Here is a 22,629-nt window from a genome sequence, read left to right as displayed (position 1 = left end):
GCGCCATATTGCCACCGGTGGCAACAGCAGAGAATTCACCCGAATCCAGTACAGCTACATCTGCGTACTCAAGAACAGTGAGTCAAATTGCGGGCCACAGAGGAGAAATCCCAGTACTGTACTCCCTGGGACTTGACCCAGTGGGGGAGGGGCGGTGGCAGAGATATCACACCATAGGAGAACGTGCAACCTGGCACCCCCCACAGTCTAAAGCAGCCTCGATTGACTCCCTGGGTCTGAGACTCTGTGATACAACCCAGTAAAGGAGTAGTGGGGTCTGAGATACCACAGACTCGAGATCCAGAGCACCTTAAGTGAAGTCATAGTGACCCAAGGGAAGAACCCAGAGAAGGCACAAACCTCTGAAATCATGGGAAAGAGGAATAACACTGGAGCAATGAATGCCCACAACCCCACAACATCAGAACCCGATAAAACAGAAAATCAGAGATTTCTAGAAGATCAAATCAGGAAAATAACTGTAGAAATAAAAGAGGTGCTTTGAAAAGAACTCAGAGAGAGCCAAAAAGAGATAAAAGATGCAATTAATGAAGTAAAGGCCTCAATTCAAAGCACAAACAACCGATTAGACCACATGGAGAACAGAATCTCGCTCTTAGAAGATGACCATTCCAAAAATGAACGCATAGTTTCTAATCTAGGAAAAAATATCCGACAGCAGGAATCTGATATTGAAGAAATATGGGCCCATTTGAAGAGAGCTAACCTAAGAATAATTGGAATAGAGGAGGGAAAAGAAAGTGAAACCAAAGGGATCAACAATCTCTTCAAGGAAGTAATAGCAGAAAATTTTCCAAACATAGAGCAAGAGGTTGATACACAGGTCCAGGAAACTTATAGAACTCCCTTTAGACAGGATCGGAGAAGAGGATCCCCACGCCACATAATTGTCAAAATGACCAATGTGGAAGCCAAGCAGAGAATCTTTAAGGCAACAAAAACAAAGGGCCAAGTGACATTCAGAGGCAAGCCAATTAGAATCACTCCAGACTTCCAAAACCAAGTCATGAGAGCCAGAAGGGCTTGGAGTAACATATTCCAAACTCTGAAAGAAAACAACTTCCAGCCAAAAATTTCCTACCCAGCAAAACTTTCTATCAAATTAGATGGAGAAATAAGAAGCTTCCATGACAAACAGAAACTGAAGGAATTTATGTCTTCAAAACAAGCGCTAGAGAAAATACTCAAAGAGATTAACTACAAAGAAATAGGTAACACACACCAGAACCAGACAAACAAGATTTTCCATCCAACAGTCAACTAAGATTGGTTATCTGTGGAGATTCATTACTTATGTTAGTCTTTTACCTATCTCTAAATGGTATTGTTTGCCTTTATTGTTGTTAATTTTTAGGATTTCTAGTTGGAATATTAATATACCTTCAGATATAGCATTTGGAAATATTTTATCCCATTCTATCAGTAACTTTTAACTCTGTTTACATTGTCTTTGGATATACAATATTTTTTTTATTTTTTAGGGAGTTTGTATACTCTTCTGTTGCCTGTGCCATTGAAATCATATCCAAGAAATCACTGCCAATTTCAGTGTTGTGAGGTTTTATGACCCAGATTTTCTCCTAAAAGTTTATAGTCTTAAGATTTATATTTAGGTCTTTTATCTATTTTGAGTTAATATTTGTATATGGGATTAGGTAAGGGTCCAACTTTATTCTTTTCCATGTAATTATTATGTTTCAACAATATTTAGTTAAAATATTATTATTTCTACCACCAAATGTTCGTGGAAACCTTGTCAAAAATAACTTGACAATATAGGGAAGAATTTAGCTCTAGGCTTTTATTTAACTCCAATGGTTTATATATCTGCCTTTAGAATAGTACTACACTGTTTCAATTATTGTAGTTTTATATGGTTTGAAATCAGAAAATATATATCTTCTAGCTTTGTTCTTTTTCAAGATCATTTTGGGTATCTAGAGTCCATATTCCACATTAGGATAGAGTTTTTTTCTGAAAAATAAATATATAAATATATGATAGTTTCACCTAAAAACAATAGAAAAAAAATATTCTCTGGTAAGAAAGAAAGTAAAAAGAAATATTGAAATGTTATCTTTAAGTCATCAAAAGCTTGGTATCAGACAAATGAAACTGTTATGTGAGATTATCATTTTTAATTTTGGATAAATTGCTATAATACTAGATGTCAACCACTAAGCCAAGTATGGGAGGGAGGGATGGGGAGAGAATGGGGTGGGGATCGGGTGGGGGCTGACTGGGCGATGTGTGCATGTATGTCTACAAAAGTTTGTATCCCAATATGATGTATGAATACAGTGCACCAATAAAAAAATAATAAAAAAAGATAAACCTACTGATTTAAAATGAGCTCTCCAAACAGGATAAACCCAAAAATATTTGTGCTCAGATATTTAAAAATCAAATTTCTAGCTGGGCGTGGTGATGCACACTTGTAATCACAGCATTTGGGAGGCTGAGACTGGAGGATTGTGGTTTGTGGACAGCCTCAGGTACTTAGTGAGGCCCTCCACAACTTAGTGAGACCCTGTTTCAAAATAAAGAATAAAAAATAGGGCAGGGGGTGTAGCTTGAAGGTAGAATGCCCCTGTATTCCATCCTGGGACCCACAATAAATAAATAAATAAATAAATAAATAAATAAATAAATAAATAAATAAATAAAATTTCTAAAAACTAAAGACAAAGTAAAAAAAATCTTTAGCAAAGCCAGAGAAAAATAACATATTACCTATTTGAAAACAATTTAAGGACAAGTTGAAGCCAGGCATGAAGACGCATGCCTGTACTCCTAGTACTTGGGAGGCTGAGAAAGGAGAATCACAGGTTTACAGCCAGCAAACGCAATTTAGCCAGCTCCTCCAAAACTAGTGAGGATTTGCTTCCAAATAAATAAAATAGAGCTGTGTGTGTAGCTCAGAAATAGAGTGCCCTGAGTTCAATCCCCAGTACCATAAATAAATAAAAGCTGGGTATGGTGGCTCATGCCTGCAATCTCAGTACTTGGGAGGCTGAGACAAGAGGATCACAGGTTCATGGTCAGCCTCAGCACCTTAGCAAGGCCCTGTTCCAAAATAATGAATAAAAGGAGTTCGGGGTATAGTTTAGAGGTAGAATGTCCCTGGATCCAATTCCAGTAACACACATATACACCACACACACACACACACACACACACACACACACACACACACACAAAGGTGAGGGGGGGATAGTACAGTGGTAAAATGCCCTTAGGTTTAATCTCAAGTACAAAAATAAAAACAAAAACAAAAAACAAAAAACAAAAAACAAAAACCCTGTTAAGGGAGACTTTGAACAAACAAAAAGAAAACTACCCCAGATGGAATTCAACACCAGGAATGGAAGGAGAGCAGCAGAACTATGTAAGTATCATAATCATAGACTGGTCCCCTGAGGGACGTGTGCGTGTGTGTGTGTGTGTGTGTGTGTGTGTGTGTGGTACTGGGTGCTGAACCCAGGGACATTCTACCTCTGAGTCATACCTCCAGCCCTATTTTATTTTTTATTTTGAAAGAGTCTCACTAGGTTGCTGACAGTCTTGCTAAGTTGCTGAGGCTGTCCTCAAACCTGCAATCTTCCTGTCTCAGCCTCTCAAGTACTGGGATTACAGGAATGTACTACCACACAGGCTTCCCTGAAATTGGCAGATTGATTTTTTGTGGTATTGGAGATTAAACTCAGAGGTGTTCTACCTCTGAAGTACACTACCAGTCCTATTTCATTTTTTTATTTAGAAACAGGGTCTTGCTAGTTTACTGAGGGCCTAAGTTGCTGAGGCTGGCTGTGATCTTGCAATCCTCACATCTCAGCCTCCCAAATACGAAGATTACAAGTGTGCACTACCACACTTGGCTCTGTCCCAGAGATGTAAAATAAGGTTTGAGAGATGAGAGCAAGAGTGCACCCCATCTGAGAGACTCAATGCATGTGTAGGTAATGATTAAAATAATATGTCATAAGGGAAGAGTCTCATGAGCCACTAAGAGTGAAAAAGACTGTACTAGTAGATGAGGATAGTATGGATACTATAATACCTACAGTGATCACTGCAAATATTTCATGGATAATGACAAGTAAAATGGGTGCTGGGTGTGGTGGAGCATGCTTGTAATCCCAGTACTCGGGAGGCTGAGACAGGAGGATCCAAGTTCAAGACCAGCCTTAGCAACTTAGTGAGGCTCCCCCTAATTCAGTGAGACCCTGTTTCCAGATAAAAAATAAAATAGGGCTGGGGGGTATATCTCGGAGGTAGAATGCCCCTGGGTTCCATCCTTAGTAATACACACAAAGTAATAGTCAAGTAACCTAAAAGAAGGTAGGAAAAAGAAAACAAATAGTGAAGTAGCATGTGTGTGTATGTCTGTCTCTCCTGTCTCTCTCTCTATGTGTGTGTGTATATATATATAATATATATGCATATATATATATGTATTTGATATGATGGTGGGGATTAAACCTAGGGGCATTCTGCTTCTGAACTACATACTCCCAGCCCTTTACATTTATTTATTTATTTATTAGTGGTACTGAGGATTGAACCCAGCATTGTTCCACTGCTGAGCCCTATTTTATTGTTTATTTGGAAACAGGATCTCACTAAGTTACTGAGGGCCTCACTAAATTAATGAGGCTAGCTTTGAACCTTCAATCCTCCAGTCTTAGCCTCCAAATACTGAGATTACAGGTGTGTACCACTACACCCAGTTTATTTATTTATAATTTTTTATTTTTTGCGGTACTGGGATGGAACCCAGGGGCATTCTACCTCTGAGCTATACCCCCAGCCCTATTTTTTATTCTTTATTTTGAAACAGGGTCTCACGGAGTTGCAAAGTTTAAACCTGTGATCCTTCTGTCTCAGCATCCCAAATACTGGGATTACAAGCATGCGCCACCATGCACAGCTTATTTTTAAATTTTTATTTATTTATATTTTTTTGTTGTGCTGGGGATGGAACCCAGGGGCATTCTACATTTTGGGCTATACTCCCAACCCTATTTCATTTTTTATTTGAAAACAGGGTCTCACAAAGTTGCTGAGAGCCTCGCTAAACTGAGGAAGCAAGCTTCAAATATTCAATTCACCTGTCTCAGCCTCCCAAGTACAGGAATTACAGGCATGTGCCACCACACCTGGCTTTATTTTGAAACAGAGTCTCTTTAAATTTCTGAAGCTATCACTAAGTTGATGAGGCTGGCTTTGAATCTGTGATCCTCCTGTTTCAGCCTGCCAAATACTGGATTAGAGGTGTGCCACCATGCCCAGCCAAAGTAACTTTTTTTTTTTTTTTTTTTTTTTGCAGTACTGGGTATGGAACCCAGGGACATTCTACCTTCAAGCTACACACCCAGCCCTATTTTTTAGTCTTTTTTATTTTTGAAACAGGCTCTCACTGAGTTGCAAAGGGCCTCGCTAAGTAGCTGAGGCTGTCTGTAAATCATGATTCTCTGGTCTCAGCCTCCTGAAGGCTGGGATTACAAGTGTGCACCACCATGCTGGCTCAAAGTATTTTTTTTTTTCTTTTGGTGGTACTGGGAATGGAACTCTTCTACCTGAGGACTACACTCCCAGACCTATTTTATATTTTATTTGGAAACAGGGTCTCTTAAGCCAGAGAGGCTGGCTTCGAACCTGCGCTATCCTCCTGTCTCCGCCTCCCAAGTGCAGGGATTACAAGCGTGCGCCACCACATCCGGCTCAAAGTAACATTTTTAAAAAGGAGGGGTGTGAAATCTCAGCTACTTTGGAAGTTAAAGCAGGAGGATCATAAGTTCAAGGCCAGCCTGGACAACTTAATGAGACTCTGTCTCAAATAAGAATGAGCTAAAGAGATAGAGGAAGAAAGAAATAAGGAAAAAAGAAGGAAGGAAGGAAGGAAGGAAGGAAGGAAGGAAGGAAGGAAGGAAAAAAAGGAAAAGATAGGCTTGGGAGAAGAAACTCACTTCAAACATAACAGTACCGGCAGGTTAAAAGTAAAATGAAAAGTGCTGTATCATGTGTTGAGGAGTGCTCCTCCCCAAGGCACATCACGCAGAACCTCAGAAAGTGACCATTTGGAAACAGCTCTGCAGGACATGATCAGCCTGGAGAGGGGCTCACTCTCCACACTTGCGTGCACGTGGCCTGCCTGTCCACTGTGCTGTGCACAAGTCACAGTGCAACACAGCTACGGACCCAGGGCTGCACCACGTGCAGGCCGGCCACAACTGGCCAACAGGAACATCACGGGAAGAGGGCAGAGTGTCAGGGTGGGTGGGGAAGCTGGAGGCTCTGCTGAGGCGGGCGTAGGACATGCAGAGAGGAGCCCCGGGAGGGAGTGTGGAGGCCCAGGAAGGCAGGAGAGGGCCATGGTGGCATGCATGGCCAGCACATGGGCCCGAGGCCAGCCTGCTGACCAGAGGTCTGCGTCCGCAGGTCTGCGGGCCCAGAGAGGAGAACCAGAACCTGAAGCAAACAGTGGCTCTGGGAGGAGCATATGATCAGAGTCAGATAGGAGCAAGTAAGTGGGTAGAGTTTTCTTTCTTTCTTTCTTTCTTTCTTTCTTTCTTTCTTTCTTTCTTTCTTTCTTTCTTTCTTTCTCTTTTCTTTTTTTTTTTTGGTGGTTCTGGGGGTGGAGTCCAGAGGCTTTCTACCTCCGGGCTATACTCCCAGACATATTTTATACTTTATTTGGAAACAGAGTCTCACTAAGTTGCTGAGAGCCTCACTAAGTAGCTGAGGCTGGCTTTGAACCCCTGTGATCCTCCTGTCTCAGCCTCCCAAGCGCTGGGATTACAAGTGTGTCCACCACGCTTTTTTTTTGTCTTTTTTTTTTTTTTTTTGGTGGTACTGGGGTTCCTGGAAGCCCTTCTACCTCCGGGCTACACTCCCAGACCTATTTTTTACATTTTCATTTTGGAAACAGGGTCTCCTAAGCCAGCGCGCGCGGCTGGCTTCGAACCTGCGCGATCCTCCTGTCTCTGCCTCCCAAGCGCGGGGATTACAAGCGTGCGCCACCACGCCCGGCATTTTTTTGTCTTTTAATTAGTTTTTATTGAGGCATTGTAATTATATATAATAGCGGGGTTCATTATGTCATGATTGTTTTTATCACTTAAAACTGGTTCATTTTCACCAGACATGGTGGCGCATGCTTGTAATCCCTGCACTTGAGAGGAGGAGACAGGAGGATTGCGCAGGTTTGAAGACAGCCTCGCTGGCTTAAGAGACTCTGTTCCCAAATAAAAATATTAAAAAAAAAAATAGGTGTCTGGGAGTGTAGCCTGCAGGTAGAAGGGTTTCCAGGAACCCCAGTACCACAAAAAAAAAAAAAGTTTTGTTTTTATACTTTTACTGGTACATTATAATCCCATATCATAATAAAGTTCATAGTGATGGCATACACATACACCGCACTTGGGGTAGAATTTCTTTTTCTTTTCTTTGTTTTCTTTTTTTTTTCAGTACTGGGGATAGAATGCAAGGGCATTCTACCTCCAAGCTACCCCCTAGCCCTATTTTTTTTATTCTTTATTTTGAAACAGAGTCTCACTGAGTTGTAAAGGCCCCAAAGGGCCTCACTAAGTAGCTGTCTGTGAACCATGGTTCGCGATTCTCCTGTCAGCCTCCCAAATTCTGGGATTACAAGTGTACAACACCACGCCTGGCTTACTTGGGATAGATCTATCTTTCTTCCTCTTTCTCTCTCTGTTTTTTGTTTTGTTTTGTTTGGTACTGGGGATTGAACCCACAGGCATTCTACCTCCAAGCTACACCCTCAGCCTGATTTTATTTCTTATTTGGAAACAGGATTTCACTAGGTTTCTGATAGCCTTGCAAAGCTGCTGAGGCTGGCTGTAAACCTGCAATTCTCCTTTCTCAGTCTCCTGAGTTCTGGGATTACAAGCGTGTGCCACCATGCCTGGCTTGGGACAGAAATGCAGATTCCCATTAACTTAGGTTGTTCTACCATACTTCTCTACTTGGCACAGGACAGACAGCAGCCTCCAATTATCCTGCTCCCTGAAGCTTCACCCTGTTTCCTTATTCTAATCAGCTAACAAAAATAGAAGGGAGATACATCACATGTATTTCCACACCTAGTAGAGCTTCCCTCATTGCTGCCCACACTGAGACACATTTTAACAAAATTCTTCAGGCACTGCCAAAGTCTAAGCACTTCCTCTTACCAGCCTGCTCACTTGTCCCTGGTGGGAGCTCCGGGGTCTTTCTTGAGGGCTGGGCGGCCCAGCACCAGTACCACAGACCCGTGGCAGTCCTCGCCCCTCTCGCGCCCAGGCCAGAGGGGCTCTGAGGTGGGGCAGGGCTGCAGCCAGGGTGGGTGGGCTCTGGGGCAGGTCTCCAACACTGCATACCCACCTGTTGCAGTTCCCTGCTGGAGGCTGCCCAGGATCTTCTCACCCAAAAGATGTATCAACCGAGTCACCACCTGGGGGCAGAAAGACCACACACTTTAGACCATGAGACTGGGAACTAAAGACCCCACAGAGATGCTCAAACAGGACTTTTTCAAAGTTGCCATGGACTGGAGTCACAACAGGATGGAGTCCGTGGATCATGAGGGGGCATCTGCACATCCATCCCTGTCTAGCTGCAGGAAGCAGAGCTTGGCACTGAGAGGACAAGTGGCTTCGGTCCAGGGGACTGTGGTGGGAAACGGGCACCGCGAGGCACCTCTCTAATCTGGAGCCTGCTCCAGCTCGATTCCCACTCAAGGGCAGGCAGACCACGCGAAGAAGCTGTCCCAACCCAGCGGGAAGCACAGCTACAGCTGGTGCTCCGGAGCCACAGGTAGAGGACTCACGTACCCATGTGCCGCCTGCTTCTGTGTGGACAGCTTGCTCGAGGGGACCGCTGCAAACCCGGGCCGGGTCCCTCTGTGCCCACAATGAGCACACTTCAGATACAATAATGTTAGCTTTGCTTGTGCTGATCGTGAATTTTTATTTATTTTTCATTTTTTTATTTTTTCAGTGGTACTGGGGGTAGAACCCAGGGGCTTTCTACCTCCGGGCTACACTCCCAGACCTATTTTATATTTTATTTGGAAACGGGGTCTCACTAAGTTGCTGAGAGCCTCACTAAGTAGCTGAGGCTGGCTTTGAACCTGTGCAATCCTCCTGTCTCAGCCTCCCAAGTGCAAGGATTATAAGTATGCGCTACCACATCCTGCCTGTTAGTGAATTTTTAGAGTTGTAACCTAGTGTGTTTAAAGTCTGAATGAACCGGGTGTGGTGGTGCACACTTGTAATCCCTGAGCTTGGGAGGCTGAGACAGGAGGATTGCACAAGTTCAAAGCCAGCCTCAGCTACTTAGTGAGGCTCTCAGCAACTTAGTGAGACCCTGTTTCCAAACAAAAATATAAAATAGGTCTGGAGTATAACCCGGAGGTAGAAAGCCTCTGGGTTCCATCCCCAGTACCACACACACACACACACACACACACACACACACACACACACATACACACACAAATAATAATAAAATAAATAAAGTCTTAATGTTAGCCGGGTGTGGTGGTACACACTTGTAATCCCAGCATTCAGGAGGCTGAGACTAGAGGATTGCGGTTTGTGGACAGCCTCAGCTACTTAGTGAGGCCCTCTGAAATTTAGTGAGACCCTGTTTCAAAATAAAGAATAAAAAATAGGGCAGGGGGTGTAGCTTGGAGGTAAAATGCCTCTGGGTTCCATCCCCAGACCCGCAAAATAAATAAAGTCTGAATGTTAAACTTACTTAAAAAAATAATGAATATTAATTAACAAATGAAAATTGCTATAATTTACTTTTAAATGATTTTGTATAAAAATAAAGTTAAAGCTGGGCATGGTGGTGCACGCTTGTAATCCCCGCATTTGGGAGGTGGAGACAGGAGGATCGTGCAGGTTCGAACCCAGCCATGCTGGCTTAAGAGACCCCGTTTCCAAATAAAAAAGTATAAAATAGGTCTGGGAGTGTAGCCCAGAAGTAGAAGGGTTTCCAGAAACCCCAGTGCCACCAAAAATAAAAAATAAAAAAAAATAAAAATAAAGTTAAATGTTTTTTAGTCGGACTGTAATCCCATTACTTGGGAGGTGGAGATAAGAGGATTACAGGATAGAGGCAGCGGACAGTAATTCAGTGAGACTCTATTTCAAAATAAGATATATAAATAGGGAAGCCGTGCACGGTGGGCACACTTGTAATCCCAGCATTTGGAGGCTGAGACAGGAGGATCGCTGTTCGTGGACACCCTCAGCTACTTAGTGAGGCCCTTTTCAACTGAGTGAGACCCTGTTTCAAAATAAAGAATATAAAATAGAGCTGGGGGTGTCGCTCGGAGGTAGAATGTCCCTGAGTTTAACACTCAGTACCACACACACACACAAACCTTAATAATAAATCAAAGCAATTTGAAGCTAATTTGAAAAAGATGATTTCTACATATCACGTGGCAAAGATTCAAAACAGGCCAGTAAGTGCATAAAAAGGTCCTCAGTATGCTCACACTGGGTAATGGTCTTCGGCGCATAGCGAGCTGGCGGGAGGGCCAGCGTCAAGCACTCCCACTGTGTGGCTTGCCTCTGCGCGGCCCTGGCCAGGCTCCACGTGGAGTTGAAGTCCTTCTCTCACCCCCAGGAGGACAACCAGAAGCAAGTGCTGCATCAACTATGCCCTCACTCTATCACAAGACTGCTGACCACTAGCCACCCCTGTGGGGGTGAGGGGTGTGTGTGTGTGTGTGTGTGTGTGTGTGTGTGTGTGTGTGTGTGGTACTGGAGACTGAACTCAGGGTTCTCTACCACTGAGCTAGATCCCCAGATTTATTTTTAATTAATTAAATTTATTTATTTTGGTGGTACTGGGGATGGAACCCAGGGGCCTTCTACTTCCAGGCTACACTCCCAGACCTATTTTATATTTTATTTGGAAACAGGGTCTCTTAAGCCAGCACGGCTGGCTTCAAACCTGCACTATCCTCCTGTCTCAGCCTCCCAAGCGCAGGAATTACAAGCGTGCACCACCATGCCCGGCTCTAGTTTTTAATTTTTAATTTTGAGACAGGGTCTTGCTAAGTTGCTCAGGTTGGCCTTGAACTTGAGATTCTCCTGCCTCACTCTCCTGAGTAGCTGGGATTGCAAAAATACCTCGCCACCCTTGCTCCTGTGTTACTTTTCATGCCATCCCACCAGACTCCAGGCTGGGTCTGTCTGCACTGGGCAAAAAAACCACGTGGCCTCCAGGCAGTCCCTGTGCCTCCCTTACCTGTGGGTACCTGCGCTTGATGGACGTCAGAGCTCCTGCTGGCAGCTTGGCCAGTTCTGAGTCCCGGACAGCATGCACTGTGGTTGCCCTGGGTTGATGGGTCAGCGTCTCCACCTGAGGAGGAAGAGCTGGATGCTGGGCTGCACTGGAGGGAGCCCAGCACCTGTGGTACTCACACACATGGCCTGGCGCTCCCAAGGGAGGAAACAGAATGATCTCACTAAGCCTCTCATCTGCGTGGGGAGGAGGGGCAAGTGCGCTCTGGCATGTAGCTGTGCTGTCAGAACCACTGGACTGGCCAAAGTCACCAGGAGTCACAGGTGCCCCAAGCAATCCGGACAGGTCCCAGACACAGGCACTGGACAGTGCCACACACTGGCACAGGACAGCCTGAACACTCCCTTTAGCCGGGCGTGGTGGCATGTACCTGTAGTCCCAGCACTTGGGAGGCTGAGACAGGAGGAACAGAGGACATGGCCTCAGCTACTTAGTGAGGCCCTCCACAACTTAGTGAGACTCTGTGGCACAAGCTTATAATTCTAGTTCTTGGGAGGCTGAGACTGGAGGAATATAGGTTCAAGGTCAGCCTCAACAATTTAGTGAGGCTCTCAGCAACCTAGTGAAAGCCTGTTTCCAAATAAGAAATAAAATCAGTCTGGGAATATAGCTCAGAGGTAGAATGCCTCTGGGTTCAATTCTCAGTACCACAAAAAAAAAAAAAAAAAAAATAGGGCTAGGGTATAACTCGGAGGTAGAATGCCCCTGGGTTTAATTCCTAGTTCTGGGCGGGGGGGCGGGGGGGGCACACACACACAAGAAATACATGCTGTTTGGGAGGGGCCATATCCTCCTGTGTCCCTCGGAGCCTGTGGGGGCTTATTGCCAGCCATGCAAGCTTTCAGGAAATGACAGCTGGACTGACCAGGTTGCACACAGCACTGCCACCCTAAGAACTGGAAAGCCTATACTGATCTGAAAGGCCCATTGAACATTCAGGCAGAATTTGGAGAGGTGGGTTGGAGCCACACCGTTACTGAGCTGCTCAGGAAAAAGTGGGCCTTGGCACATGCCTGCCAAATTCCCCTCAGGCCTCAGGAAGGCTGCCTTAAGAACCTGTGGCTGGATGGTACTGGGCTCCCCTGCATAGTGGTTTAAAAGAAAACAAAAACCGAAGCTTTGAGCTCTAAGAATTGGGGCCTGGAGTCCACTGACCTTCTGCAAACCCAAAAGGTTGCAGCTGTAACATCTCAGGCCTGGTCAGCCACAGCTCAGGGTGTGGCACAGGGCCCCACCTGTGCCAACATTCCTGGAAGGCCTCTGTGAGCTGTCACTTTCACTGGCGGCCTTTAGGAGGTGACTCTGGCCACTAGCTACCCACCAGGGCTCCAGCACCAGCTGGGAGCAAATGACCACCCAGAAACCACACATCCGTACCATGCGCCACCCAAAGCCTCAGCAGCTCACCACAAATATGACCCCAAAGAGGATGCAGGGCCTGGGGCTCAGAGCTGGCCAGCTATGTGGTGAAGGGGTGGATGGCTCCTTCCCCAGGGTAGATGGCCACCAGTCAGGCATCCAGAGTGCCGCAGAACTCAGAGAAGGGAGCCCAGTACCTACCACACCAATGAGGTCTCCGCGGCCATACTCCCCTGCCAGGCGCTTTTTCCCATCGTCCTTCCGGATAACAGAGCGCAGCCGACCGCTAAGGACGATGTATGTGCAGTCGGACTTGTCTCCCTGCCTGCAGAGACACAGAGTCCCTGGAGGCCCTTGGCCTACCAGCCTCAGTCACCCCCAGGCCCAGCTTCCTGAAAGCCAACTGGATCCAAATGCAAAAAAATTAAAAAACATAGTCTTCTCAGTAAAGTTTGTTTTAGAAAATATAATTTCCATTTTAAAATATTTGTGTTATGCTGGGCATGGTGGCGCAGGCTTGTAATCCCAGCATTCAAGAGGCAGACTGGAGGATCGCGGTTCGCGGACAGCCTCAGCTACTTAGTGAGGCCCTCTGCAATTCAGTGAGACCTTGCTTCAAAAAATACAAAAAATAAAAAGACTAAACCCAGGCATGGTGGCACACGCTTGAAATCCCAGTGCTTGGGAGGTTGAGACAGGAGGATCATGCAGGTTCAAAGCCAGCCTCAGCTACTTAGTGAGGCCCTCAGGAACTTAGTGAGATCCTGTTTCCAAATAAAATACAAAATAGGTATGGGAGTGTAGCCTGAAGGTAGAAAGCCTCTGGGTTCTATTCCTAGCACCACACACACAAAAAAAGACTAAAAAAAAAAAAAAATAATAGGGCTAGTGGTATAGGTCGGAGGTACAATGCCCCTGGATTCCATCCCCAGTACCACACACACAAAAAAATTGTGTAACTACATATGGATTTACTGTTAGGTTGGTTGGTTTATTTATTGTGGTGCTAAACCCTGAGGCATTCTACCTCCGAACTTCACCCACAGACCTATTTAAATTTTTTAAATAATTAATATTTTTCTTGGTCCTGGGGGTGGAATCCAGGGGCTTTCTACCTCCGAGTTATACTCCCAGACCTATTTTATACTTTATTTGAAAACAGGGTCTAAGTTGCTGAGAGCCTCACTAAGAAGCTGAGGCTGGCTTCGAACCTGTGCAATCCTCTTATCTCAGCCTCCCAAGCGCTGGGATTACAAGTGTGTACCACCACGCCAAGTTTTAAAATTTTTATTTATTTTATTATTTTTTTTGGAGGTCCTGGGAGTGGAAACCAGAGGCTTTCTACCTCCAAACTATACTCCCAGACCTATTTTATATTTTATTTGCAAACAGGGTCTCACTAAGTTGCTGAGAGCCTCACTAAGTAGATGAGACTGGCGTCGAACCTGTGTGATCCTCCTGTCTCAGTCTCCCAAGCGCAGGAATTACAAGTGTGCGCCACCATGCCTGGCTAGAAAATTTTTTATTTTGAAACAGGGTCTAAGTTGCTAAGGGACCTAGCTAAGTTGCTGAGGCTGTGCTTGAACCTGTGATCTTACTGTCTCAGCTTCCAAAGTACTAGGATTACATGTGTGTGCCACCATGCCCACTCTTAAATTTTTTTTTTTTGGGGGGTGGTACTGGGATGGAACCCAGGAGCATTCTATCTCCGAGTTACACCCCAGCCCTATTTTTTTTTTTTTATTCTTTATTTTGAAACAGGGTCTCACTGAGTTGCAAAGAGCTTCACTAAGTAGCTGGGGCTGGCCGCAAACCACAATCCTTCTGTCTCAGCCTCTCTAATGCTGGGATTATAAGCATGTGCCACCACGCCCAGCTTCCCAGTCTTAAATTTTAAACACCATAAAATATGATAGCTATAATCCAAGTCTGTCTGTGACCTGGGTGAGTACAAAGGTGGCTTTGATGTGGAGCCTGACAGGGTCACAGGGGTCTCGAAAACAATTAGCACCTTACAGAGATCTCTAGCAGGTTCGCATAGCCTTCTAAAGGACTTATAGACATGGAAAGATATCTGGATAAACATGCTTGTTTCTGCACGTGTGTGGGTGTACAGAGAACCCAGAAAGTTCATGAAAGGCATTTCCACGGGTTTTGAGAGTATAAGAAAATTCATCCTTCCATCAGGCGTGGTGGCGCACGCTTGTAATTCCCGCACTTAGGAGGCGGAGACAGGAAGGTCGCGCAGGTTCTAAGCCGCGCTGGCTTAAGAGACCCTGTTTCCAAATAAAAAAGTATAAAAATAGGTCTGGGAGTGTAGCCCGGAGGTAGAAGGGTTTCCAGTCACCCCAGTACCACCAAAAAAAAAAAAAAAAATTCATCCTTCTGTGTACAATCTCCACAGGAATTAAGCTCTGTTTATTGGTTGTACCATTTTGTCAGGAAAACACACCTGTAGGCCTCATCTGTATGCTGTACACCTGTGGCCCTCTTCTGCACACATCTGTGGGCCTCACCTGTAAGGTGCATACTTGCAGACTTCTCTGTACACAGTCCATCTGTGAGACTCACCTGTATATGGCACGGCCAGCCTCTACCTCCATCCAGTCTAGAGCGAAGTCAATCTGTCGCACGAAGGGTGACATCCTTTTGACTACAGTGTGTGCCACTCCCAGGACGATCCCTGGCTGCTTCCGCATGATCCTGCCAGGCAGACTCTAGTCAGTCCTCACACGATCCTGCCAGGGCCACCCTCACTTGGTCAAGCGTTGGAGAGCTCTGGGCCCCAACTACCTAACAGGAACCTCTATGCCCACTTGGGTGTGATACAGCACCAAGGGCTGGAACAGAGTGTGGTGACTGGCAGCTACCTACTCCATCATGGCACAGGGCCAGCAGCAGCTCATGGGTGATGGGGAGCCCTCCCTCCTCCAGCACTGTCCACCCTGTGGATGCCCCTTGGGTACAACCACACAGAAGATTTAGGTCCTGGCAAAGGAATCCTCCACACCACACCCAGACTGTGCGGACAGCAGTGAGTCCCCTGAGGAATATCAGCGCCACAGATGGGCTGGGGTCTCGGGTGAGTACAGGGTGGCCAGGGTCTCTGCCCCGAGAACATCATGCCCCACGTGTGAACAGACCACAGAGGGCAGAGCAGCAGCAGGATGTCCTATTGGTTTGGGGCCAGGGGGCGGCTCACAGGCTGCAGCCGGCCTGCACTAGGCAGGGGAGACTGAGAGTTGAGGGATTCCAGGCCTTGGCTAAGCAGCAGGCAAATGGAGCTGCATGTACTGAGAAACAGGAGAATCATCTCTGTCCTGCACATTAGAGGAGGGAGCCCCTCCACAGCCCAGAGAGCTGGCCAGACAGCCACGAGATGCTGAGGCTCAAGAGAGCAGAACTTGATGCTTTCGTTCCTGGGGTTCCACGAGAGCCCTCCAGGACACTGGCTGGATAGCTGCAGGGTGGGCACACCACGCACAGACTCACTCATGTGCAAACGTGGACATGCCCCACATACATGTGCATGGACATGTAGGGACACACACACAAATTAGGCTGCATCAAGGCAAATGCACCCACCAAGGCTGTGGGCCCAACCCCTTCTGGGTCCCCGTTTAGGCCCTGGCTCTTCTATCTTCCTGAGTCTCTCCCAGTACAGATGGGCAGGGGCTGGGGACCGCAGGCTGGGAGCATGTTCTGCATCTCCAAAATGGGGAAACCCATGCACCTCAGGGGGAAGACAACCCAGACCCAGCCTGGAGACCCTGCTAGTACAGGGCCTGGGCACATCCCCACCAGTCAGCCTGAAGACCCTGCTAGGACAGGGCCTGGGCACATCCCCACCAGTCAGCCTGGAGACCCTGCTAGGACAGGGCCTGGGCACATCCCCACCAGTCAGCCTGGAGACCCTGCTAGGACAGGGCCTGGGCACATCCCCACCAGTCAGCCTGGAGACCCTGCTAGGACAGGGCCTGGGCACATCCCCACCAGTCAGCCTGGAGACCCTGCTAGGACAGGGCCTGGGCACATCCCCACCAGTCAGCCTGGAGACCCTGCTAGTACAGGGCCTGGGCACATCCCCACCAGTCAGCCTCAGTCCTCACGGCTATAAAACGAGGTCCTGACCCCAGTACACTGACGTCTTCAGCTTCAGGGGCCTGGGCCAGAGGTGTTCAGACCAGTCCTGGGAGATGGAGGCCATACAAGGAGCCCGTCCTCTGCCCAAATGGAGGCTGGAGAGAGCTTGTGTGCTGCCGTCTTGCTCCACTGAGGCTGTACCCTCCTCAGCATCTGGGACCACTGCCCTGAAAACCCTGGCTGAGACCGGTTTTTAAGCTGCTGTGAGCCCAGTGGCCTTTGGTCCCTGACCTCCCCTCGACTGCTTCAGCTTCAGCTCGGGAACAAGAGCTCTGGCATCATAGGAGGCATCTGGCTGGGGCGGCACAGGCCTTCCAGAAGTATGCTCAAATGATGGATGCTGGCTAGAGCCAATAGATATGGGGACGTGGGGGTGAGTGCTGAACTGAACTATGGGCTCCAAAGGAGGTTCTGGGCCCTCAGCAAAGAAGAAATGAAGGTAGGTTTTGTTTTGCTTTGGTTTTTGCAATACTGGGGATTAGACCAAAGGCCTTATGCCTGCTAGACAAACACCCTACCACTGAGCTACATCCCTAGCTCTTATTTTTAATTTTACTTTGAGAGAGTCTAAATTGCCCAGGCTGGCCTTGAACTTGCCTCAGCCTCCCGGGTCAATGGGATTAGAGGTGCATTCCACTGCACCTAGCATGAAGGTAGTTTTCAATCTGGTGCCCTAGGACTCCCAGGTGCAAGTAGCCTCACCGCCAGGCAGCCCTCCTGACCACAGAGCCAGTAAGGGACATGGCTGGGGGCCTCCCAGGCAGGCTGAGGATAGAATATTCTAGGTTCTGGAGGACAGAGTCTGGGATCAAGTGGGCAAAGGTTTCCAAGCTAGCACCTGAACGACACGGTGACTCTGCCCCAAACAGGGAGGTGCATGAGCCAGGCCTCCTCATCCCCTGTCCTGCTTTTCTAGCCAGTGCTGCCCTCCCGAGAGTGAGCAGGCTGAAGGAGGGCACAGGCTGTGGGCCTGAGCCGGGTCTGCCCCTAACATGGATGGCCGCAGAATGGAGAAAGATGGGCTGGGGCAGCGCCTCAGGCCACGGAGATGGCAGCACAGAGCGGGTATCTGCTGACCAATGGGGAGGGCGAGGGTGTGTCCTGCATCCTGGCAATGATGCATGCAGCCGCCTCACTGTGGCAAGGTTCAGAGAGCCCAGGCAAGGAATCAGGCCTGGCCCTGAAGAGTACTCATGGACAGAGGACCAGGAGACAGGAAACTGGCAGGACAGAGCCCAGCACAGGATGTGTTCCCTGAACCTCAGGGTGGGCAGGGGGAGGGAGCGGGTGACTCACTCGTAGAAGTGAGCCTTGGAGATGGACAAGAAGCTGCAGTCCCTGTTGGCCCTGATGGTGAACATGAGGGGCTCTCCTGTGAGCACCGCCAGCTGGCCCACCATCTCCCCAGGGTGGGTGAGGAACAGGCAGGTGTCCTCCTGGCTGTCAATCTTCTGCTGGTAAACATGCAACAGTCCCGAGACCACGAACAAGATGTTGACATCCTAGCAAACCAGACGTGGTGGGCCTCAGGGAGGAGTGCAGGGCGGAGGCCTGGGTGCCCTGGACCTCGGCTGGGACCACGAAGCCGCACAAGGTGCCAGCAGGTGCTTCTCTGCCTGTCATGGCTCTCTGCGTGGCCTGAGGCCCAGGGCACAGGTTCCCACTGGGCCCTTCAAGCAGCGCCAGTTTCTTTATTTCGCCACCAACCCGGGTGAGGCACACCACCCCTTCCTGGCCTTTCCTACTCGCTGCTCCATAGCATGCCGGCTGATATTCCCAGGGAAGTGGAGATGCAACCTCTCCCCTGGAAGCCTGTGGTGGGCTTCTCGGGGTGTGGGCCAGCTCCTGGCCACCACTGCACTGCCCAACCCCGACTCATCATGTCCACCCCGGAACTCTTCTGATCTGCTCTCCCTGTCCTGGTCCCTGAGGTTCAAGCAAGACACTAGTGGTGCTGGCACCCAGGCTGGCGCCCAGTCGGCTGGCCTCTGCCAGTGCCGAGGTGCAGAGGTGGCACTGTGATGCCCCCTGACTGCTGCTCAGGGCCGCCACAGCGTCCAGTGTGTGCTGTGGTGCCGCACGTCCTCCCCCAAGGCCCTCAGACTAAGGCGCTCCACTCACCTGGTCTCCCTGTTTTGACACCACGGTGCCTGCAGGGACATGGAGAAATGCCACCCGCCCATCCAACAGGGATGGGTCCTGAAAAACAGAACAGGGTCAAGAAGGAACATGAAGAGGGGCCGAGGTGAAGGCACACAGCATGAAGGCACACGGGGCAGGAGAGGCAGCCAGCAACACCACCACAGCTATGGAAGGCACCCTCCAAAGACCGCCCAAACACAGCTGCTGACACCACAGCTTCTAAAGAAGGGAACAGCAGAATACAGCAGAAAATGCAGAAATGGAGACCAGTGTTTCTGTGAATTTATATATGGAAAGAATTTCATCTCAGCAAGAAAGGGCAAGTTATTTCATAAAGGTCACTAGCATAAAAGCAAGTGTGGTTCAACCTACACTTGTTGCAAAAACATATTAACTGCCTGATATGGTAGCTCACACCTGTAGTCCCCGCTACTTGCGGGAGAACTACTTGGGCCCGAGAGTTCAAGGCTATCCTGGGCAGTACAGGTAGATTCCAACTTGGGGAAAAAAAACCAAAACAAACCAACAGAAACAATTAACTGAGTGAGATGCCATTTCCCATGTCCCCTGCAGAGGAGTTAACTGAGTTAACCAGTTAACTAAGTGGGGCATCCACCACTACGCCCCTGCAGAGATTTAAGGTTAATTGGGTGGTGCCATTTTCCATACATCTGCAGAGACTAATTCCCACACAGGAACATCAGGTCAGGAGGGCCCAGAATCTCAGGAGCCCTCCAGGTGATGGAAGGCTGCTCAGCAACAGAGAGGGCAGCAAAAGGGCCTGTGAGCAGACACTGCCAAGGCCTGAAAACAAGAGAACATTTCAATCCACAGTTCACAGTACTGGAAAGTCAAAAGTAAGAAGCAGTGGGTGTGGTGGCGCATGCTTGTAATCCCAGCATTTGGGAGGCTAAGACAGGAGGATCTCAGTTCAAGGACAGCCTCAGCTACTTAGTAAGGCCCTGTGCAACTCAGTGAGATTCTGTTTCAAAATAAAGAATAAAAAAATAGGACTTGGCGGGGCGTGGTGGCACACGCTTGTAATCTCTGCACTTGGGAGGTGGAGACAGGAGGATTGCGCAGGTTCGAAATCCTCTTAAGCCACGCTGGCTTAAGAGACTCAGTTTCCAAAAATAAAAAAAAAGTATAAAATAGGTCTGGGAGTGTAGCTCGAAGGTAGAAGGGCTTCCAGGAACTCCAGTACCACCAAAAAAAAAAAAAAAAAAAAAAAAAAAAAATAGGGCTTGGGGTGTAGCTCAGAGGTAGAATGCTCCTGGGTTCCATCCCCAGTACCACACACACACACACAAAAAAAAAAGTAAGAAGAAAGCTTATTGGTCATCTTTAGAAGATGATAGAGAACTACATCACTAATTTAAACCTCTCAATCTGGGCTGGTGTTTAGCTCACTGGTAAAGGGTGTGCTTAGCATGGGTAAGACCATGGGTTTAATCCAAGCACCACCAAAAATAATCACACATGTTTTTAAAAATATGCCTCTCAAGCCCTGTGAAAGGACTTTTCCCTGTGCTTAAAAGGCTGCTAACATCCTGGGCCTCCCTGGGAAGAACAGGATACCTGGCACCTTGTTGGGCCAAAGCAGAAGGGAGGGAGAGGCAGAAAGGAATTGGATCCAGCCCACAGACCCAATTCAGGCCAAGATGAAAGCCACTGGCTAAGAGCGATGGGCTCCAGGCCCCAAGGAGCAGATCCAGGAGCCGCCCGGATCCCATGCCAAATGCAAGGCTGGACAGGGGGGGACCACAGAGGAGCAGGAGAGCCACATGGGCCAGCCCAGGGGGGACCACAGAGGAGCAGGAGAGCCACATGGGCCAGCCCAGGGGGGACCACAGAGGAGCAGGAGAGCCACATGGGCCAGCCCAGGGGGGACCACAGAGGAGCAGGAGAGCCACATGGGCCAGCCCAGGGGGGACCACAGAGGAGCAGGAGAGCCACATGGGCCAGCCCAGGGGGGACCACAGAGGAGCAGGAGAGCCACATGGGCCAGCCCAGGGGGGACCACAGAGGAGCAGGAGAGCCACATGGGCCAGCCCAGGGGCCCTGTGCCCACTAACTGCACTCACAAGGCTGCTGGGAATCAGGATACTCGTCAACTGTCGAGGATGTTAAGGATTATTACTGAATTTTTAGAAGTGATAATGGTATTGTGGTTATGTTGAAAAATAGCCCTTGTCTTTTACAGATAAACACTGAAATATTTACTACTAGCATATGATTACAGATTTGCTCAAGGGGTTGAGACTGGTGACTCACATTTGTAATTCCAGTACTCGGGAGGCTGAGATAGGAGGAGCACAGGACTGAGGCAACAAGTGCTAACTCAGGAAGACTGTTTCAAAATAGAATTGGCTGGGGGTATAACTCAGAGGTAGAACCACCCCTGGGCTTGACCCTCAGTAACACACACACACACACACACACACACACACACACTACTTGGTTCAAGGGTAGGGCAGGCAGCCACAAGCTTGCTGTAGGAAGAAACTCACCTTTATTACACTAATCCGTCTAGTTTGCATGTCTTTAAATATTTCTATAACAAAAACTTTTCTTTGTGGTACTGGGATGGAACCCAGGGCCTTTCTACCTTCAGGCTACACCCCCAGACCTATTTTATACTTTATTTGGAAACAGGGTCTCACTAAGTTGCTGAGAACCTCACTAAGTAGCTGAGGCTAGCTTCGAACCTGCGCGATCCTCCTGTCTCAACTTCCCAAGTGCTAGGATTACAAGTGTGCGTTACCACGCCTGGCTTTATTCTTTATTTTGAAACTGGGTCTGAGTTGCAAAGGACCTCACTAAGTAGCTGAGGCTGTCCGTGAACCGGAATGACAAGCATGCACTACCTCGCCCAGTTTATTCTTTATTTGGAAACAGGATTTCACAAAGTTGGGGAGGACCTAAGTAGTTGAGGCTGTAGGTTCATTGACCAGTCTCAGCTACTTAGTGAGGCCCTCTGAAACTCAGTGAGACCCTGTTTCAAAATAAAGAGAATAAGCTGGGTGTGATGGCGCATGCTTGTCATCCCAGCACTCGGGAGGCTGAGACTGGAGGATGGCGGTTTGCAGATAGCCTCAGCTACTTAGTGAGGTCCTTTGAAACTCAATGATACCTTATTTCAAAAAATTTTAAAAAAAGACTAAAAAATAAGGCTGGGAGTGTAGCTCGGAGGTAGAATGCCCCTGGGTTCTATCCCCAGTGCTGCAAAAATAAATAAATAAATAGAATTTAAAAATAGGGCTAGGGGTATAACTCAGAGGTAAAAGCCCCTGGGTTCTATCCCTAGTACCAAAAAAAAAAAAAAAAAGGGACAAAAATCCAAATAGAAACCCACGGGAAGCAGGGCTCTACCTGGGCCCATTGGCAGGTTCTACCTGACCCCTGGGACGCGGCCAGGAAGAGGAAGGCAAGAAGCGGGCGCCAGCTGGCTGCGCCCTCAGCACTCACATCCAGTTTCATCAGCGTGAGGAGGTCCCTCTTGGCAGCTCTGAAGATGGCGTCTGTCTTCCCTCTGGTGCTGGCTGAGTGCCAGGGACTCTCTGAGTAAAGGAAGACAGCCGAGGGGCTCTCCGCAACAGTCACGTTCTTCTTGGACTTGAGGAGGACACCAGCCAT

The 22,629-nt window shown here is 48.0% G+C and overlaps 1 protein-coding gene across 1 annotated transcript in view; it reads right to left on the bottom strand.

The window, feature by feature from the left end:
• The window catches only part of PNPLA7 (patatin like domain 7, lysophospholipase), a gene marked incomplete at both ends in the record, with an annotated part of 82,060 nt that overhangs the window by 26,288 nt on the left and 33,143 nt on the right, over nucleotides 1-22,629 (bottom strand). Inside the window, 7 exons of the mRNA XM_080709451.1 lie at nucleotides 8,407-8,476; nucleotides 11,293-11,406; nucleotides 12,910-13,033; nucleotides 15,280-15,411; nucleotides 18,148-18,353; nucleotides 18,973-19,050; nucleotides 22,462-22,608. Of these exons, the coding sequence (XP_080565577.1) occupies nucleotides 8,407-8,476; nucleotides 11,293-11,406; nucleotides 12,910-13,033; nucleotides 15,280-15,411; nucleotides 18,148-18,353; nucleotides 18,973-19,050; nucleotides 22,462-22,608 (871 nt within the window). The remainder of the gene's footprint in view (nucleotides 1-8,406; nucleotides 8,477-11,292; nucleotides 11,407-12,909; nucleotides 13,034-15,279; nucleotides 15,412-18,147; nucleotides 18,354-18,972; nucleotides 19,051-22,461; nucleotides 22,609-22,629) is intronic.

Source organism: Muscardinus avellanarius (genome assembly GCF_963383645.1).
Source record: "Muscardinus avellanarius genome assembly, chromosome: 13".
NCBI lineage: Eukaryota > Metazoa > Chordata > Mammalia > Rodentia > Gliridae > Muscardinus > Muscardinus avellanarius.
Note: the sequence above shows the minus strand (reverse complement) of the source record. Positions and strands in the feature narration are given on the sequence as shown.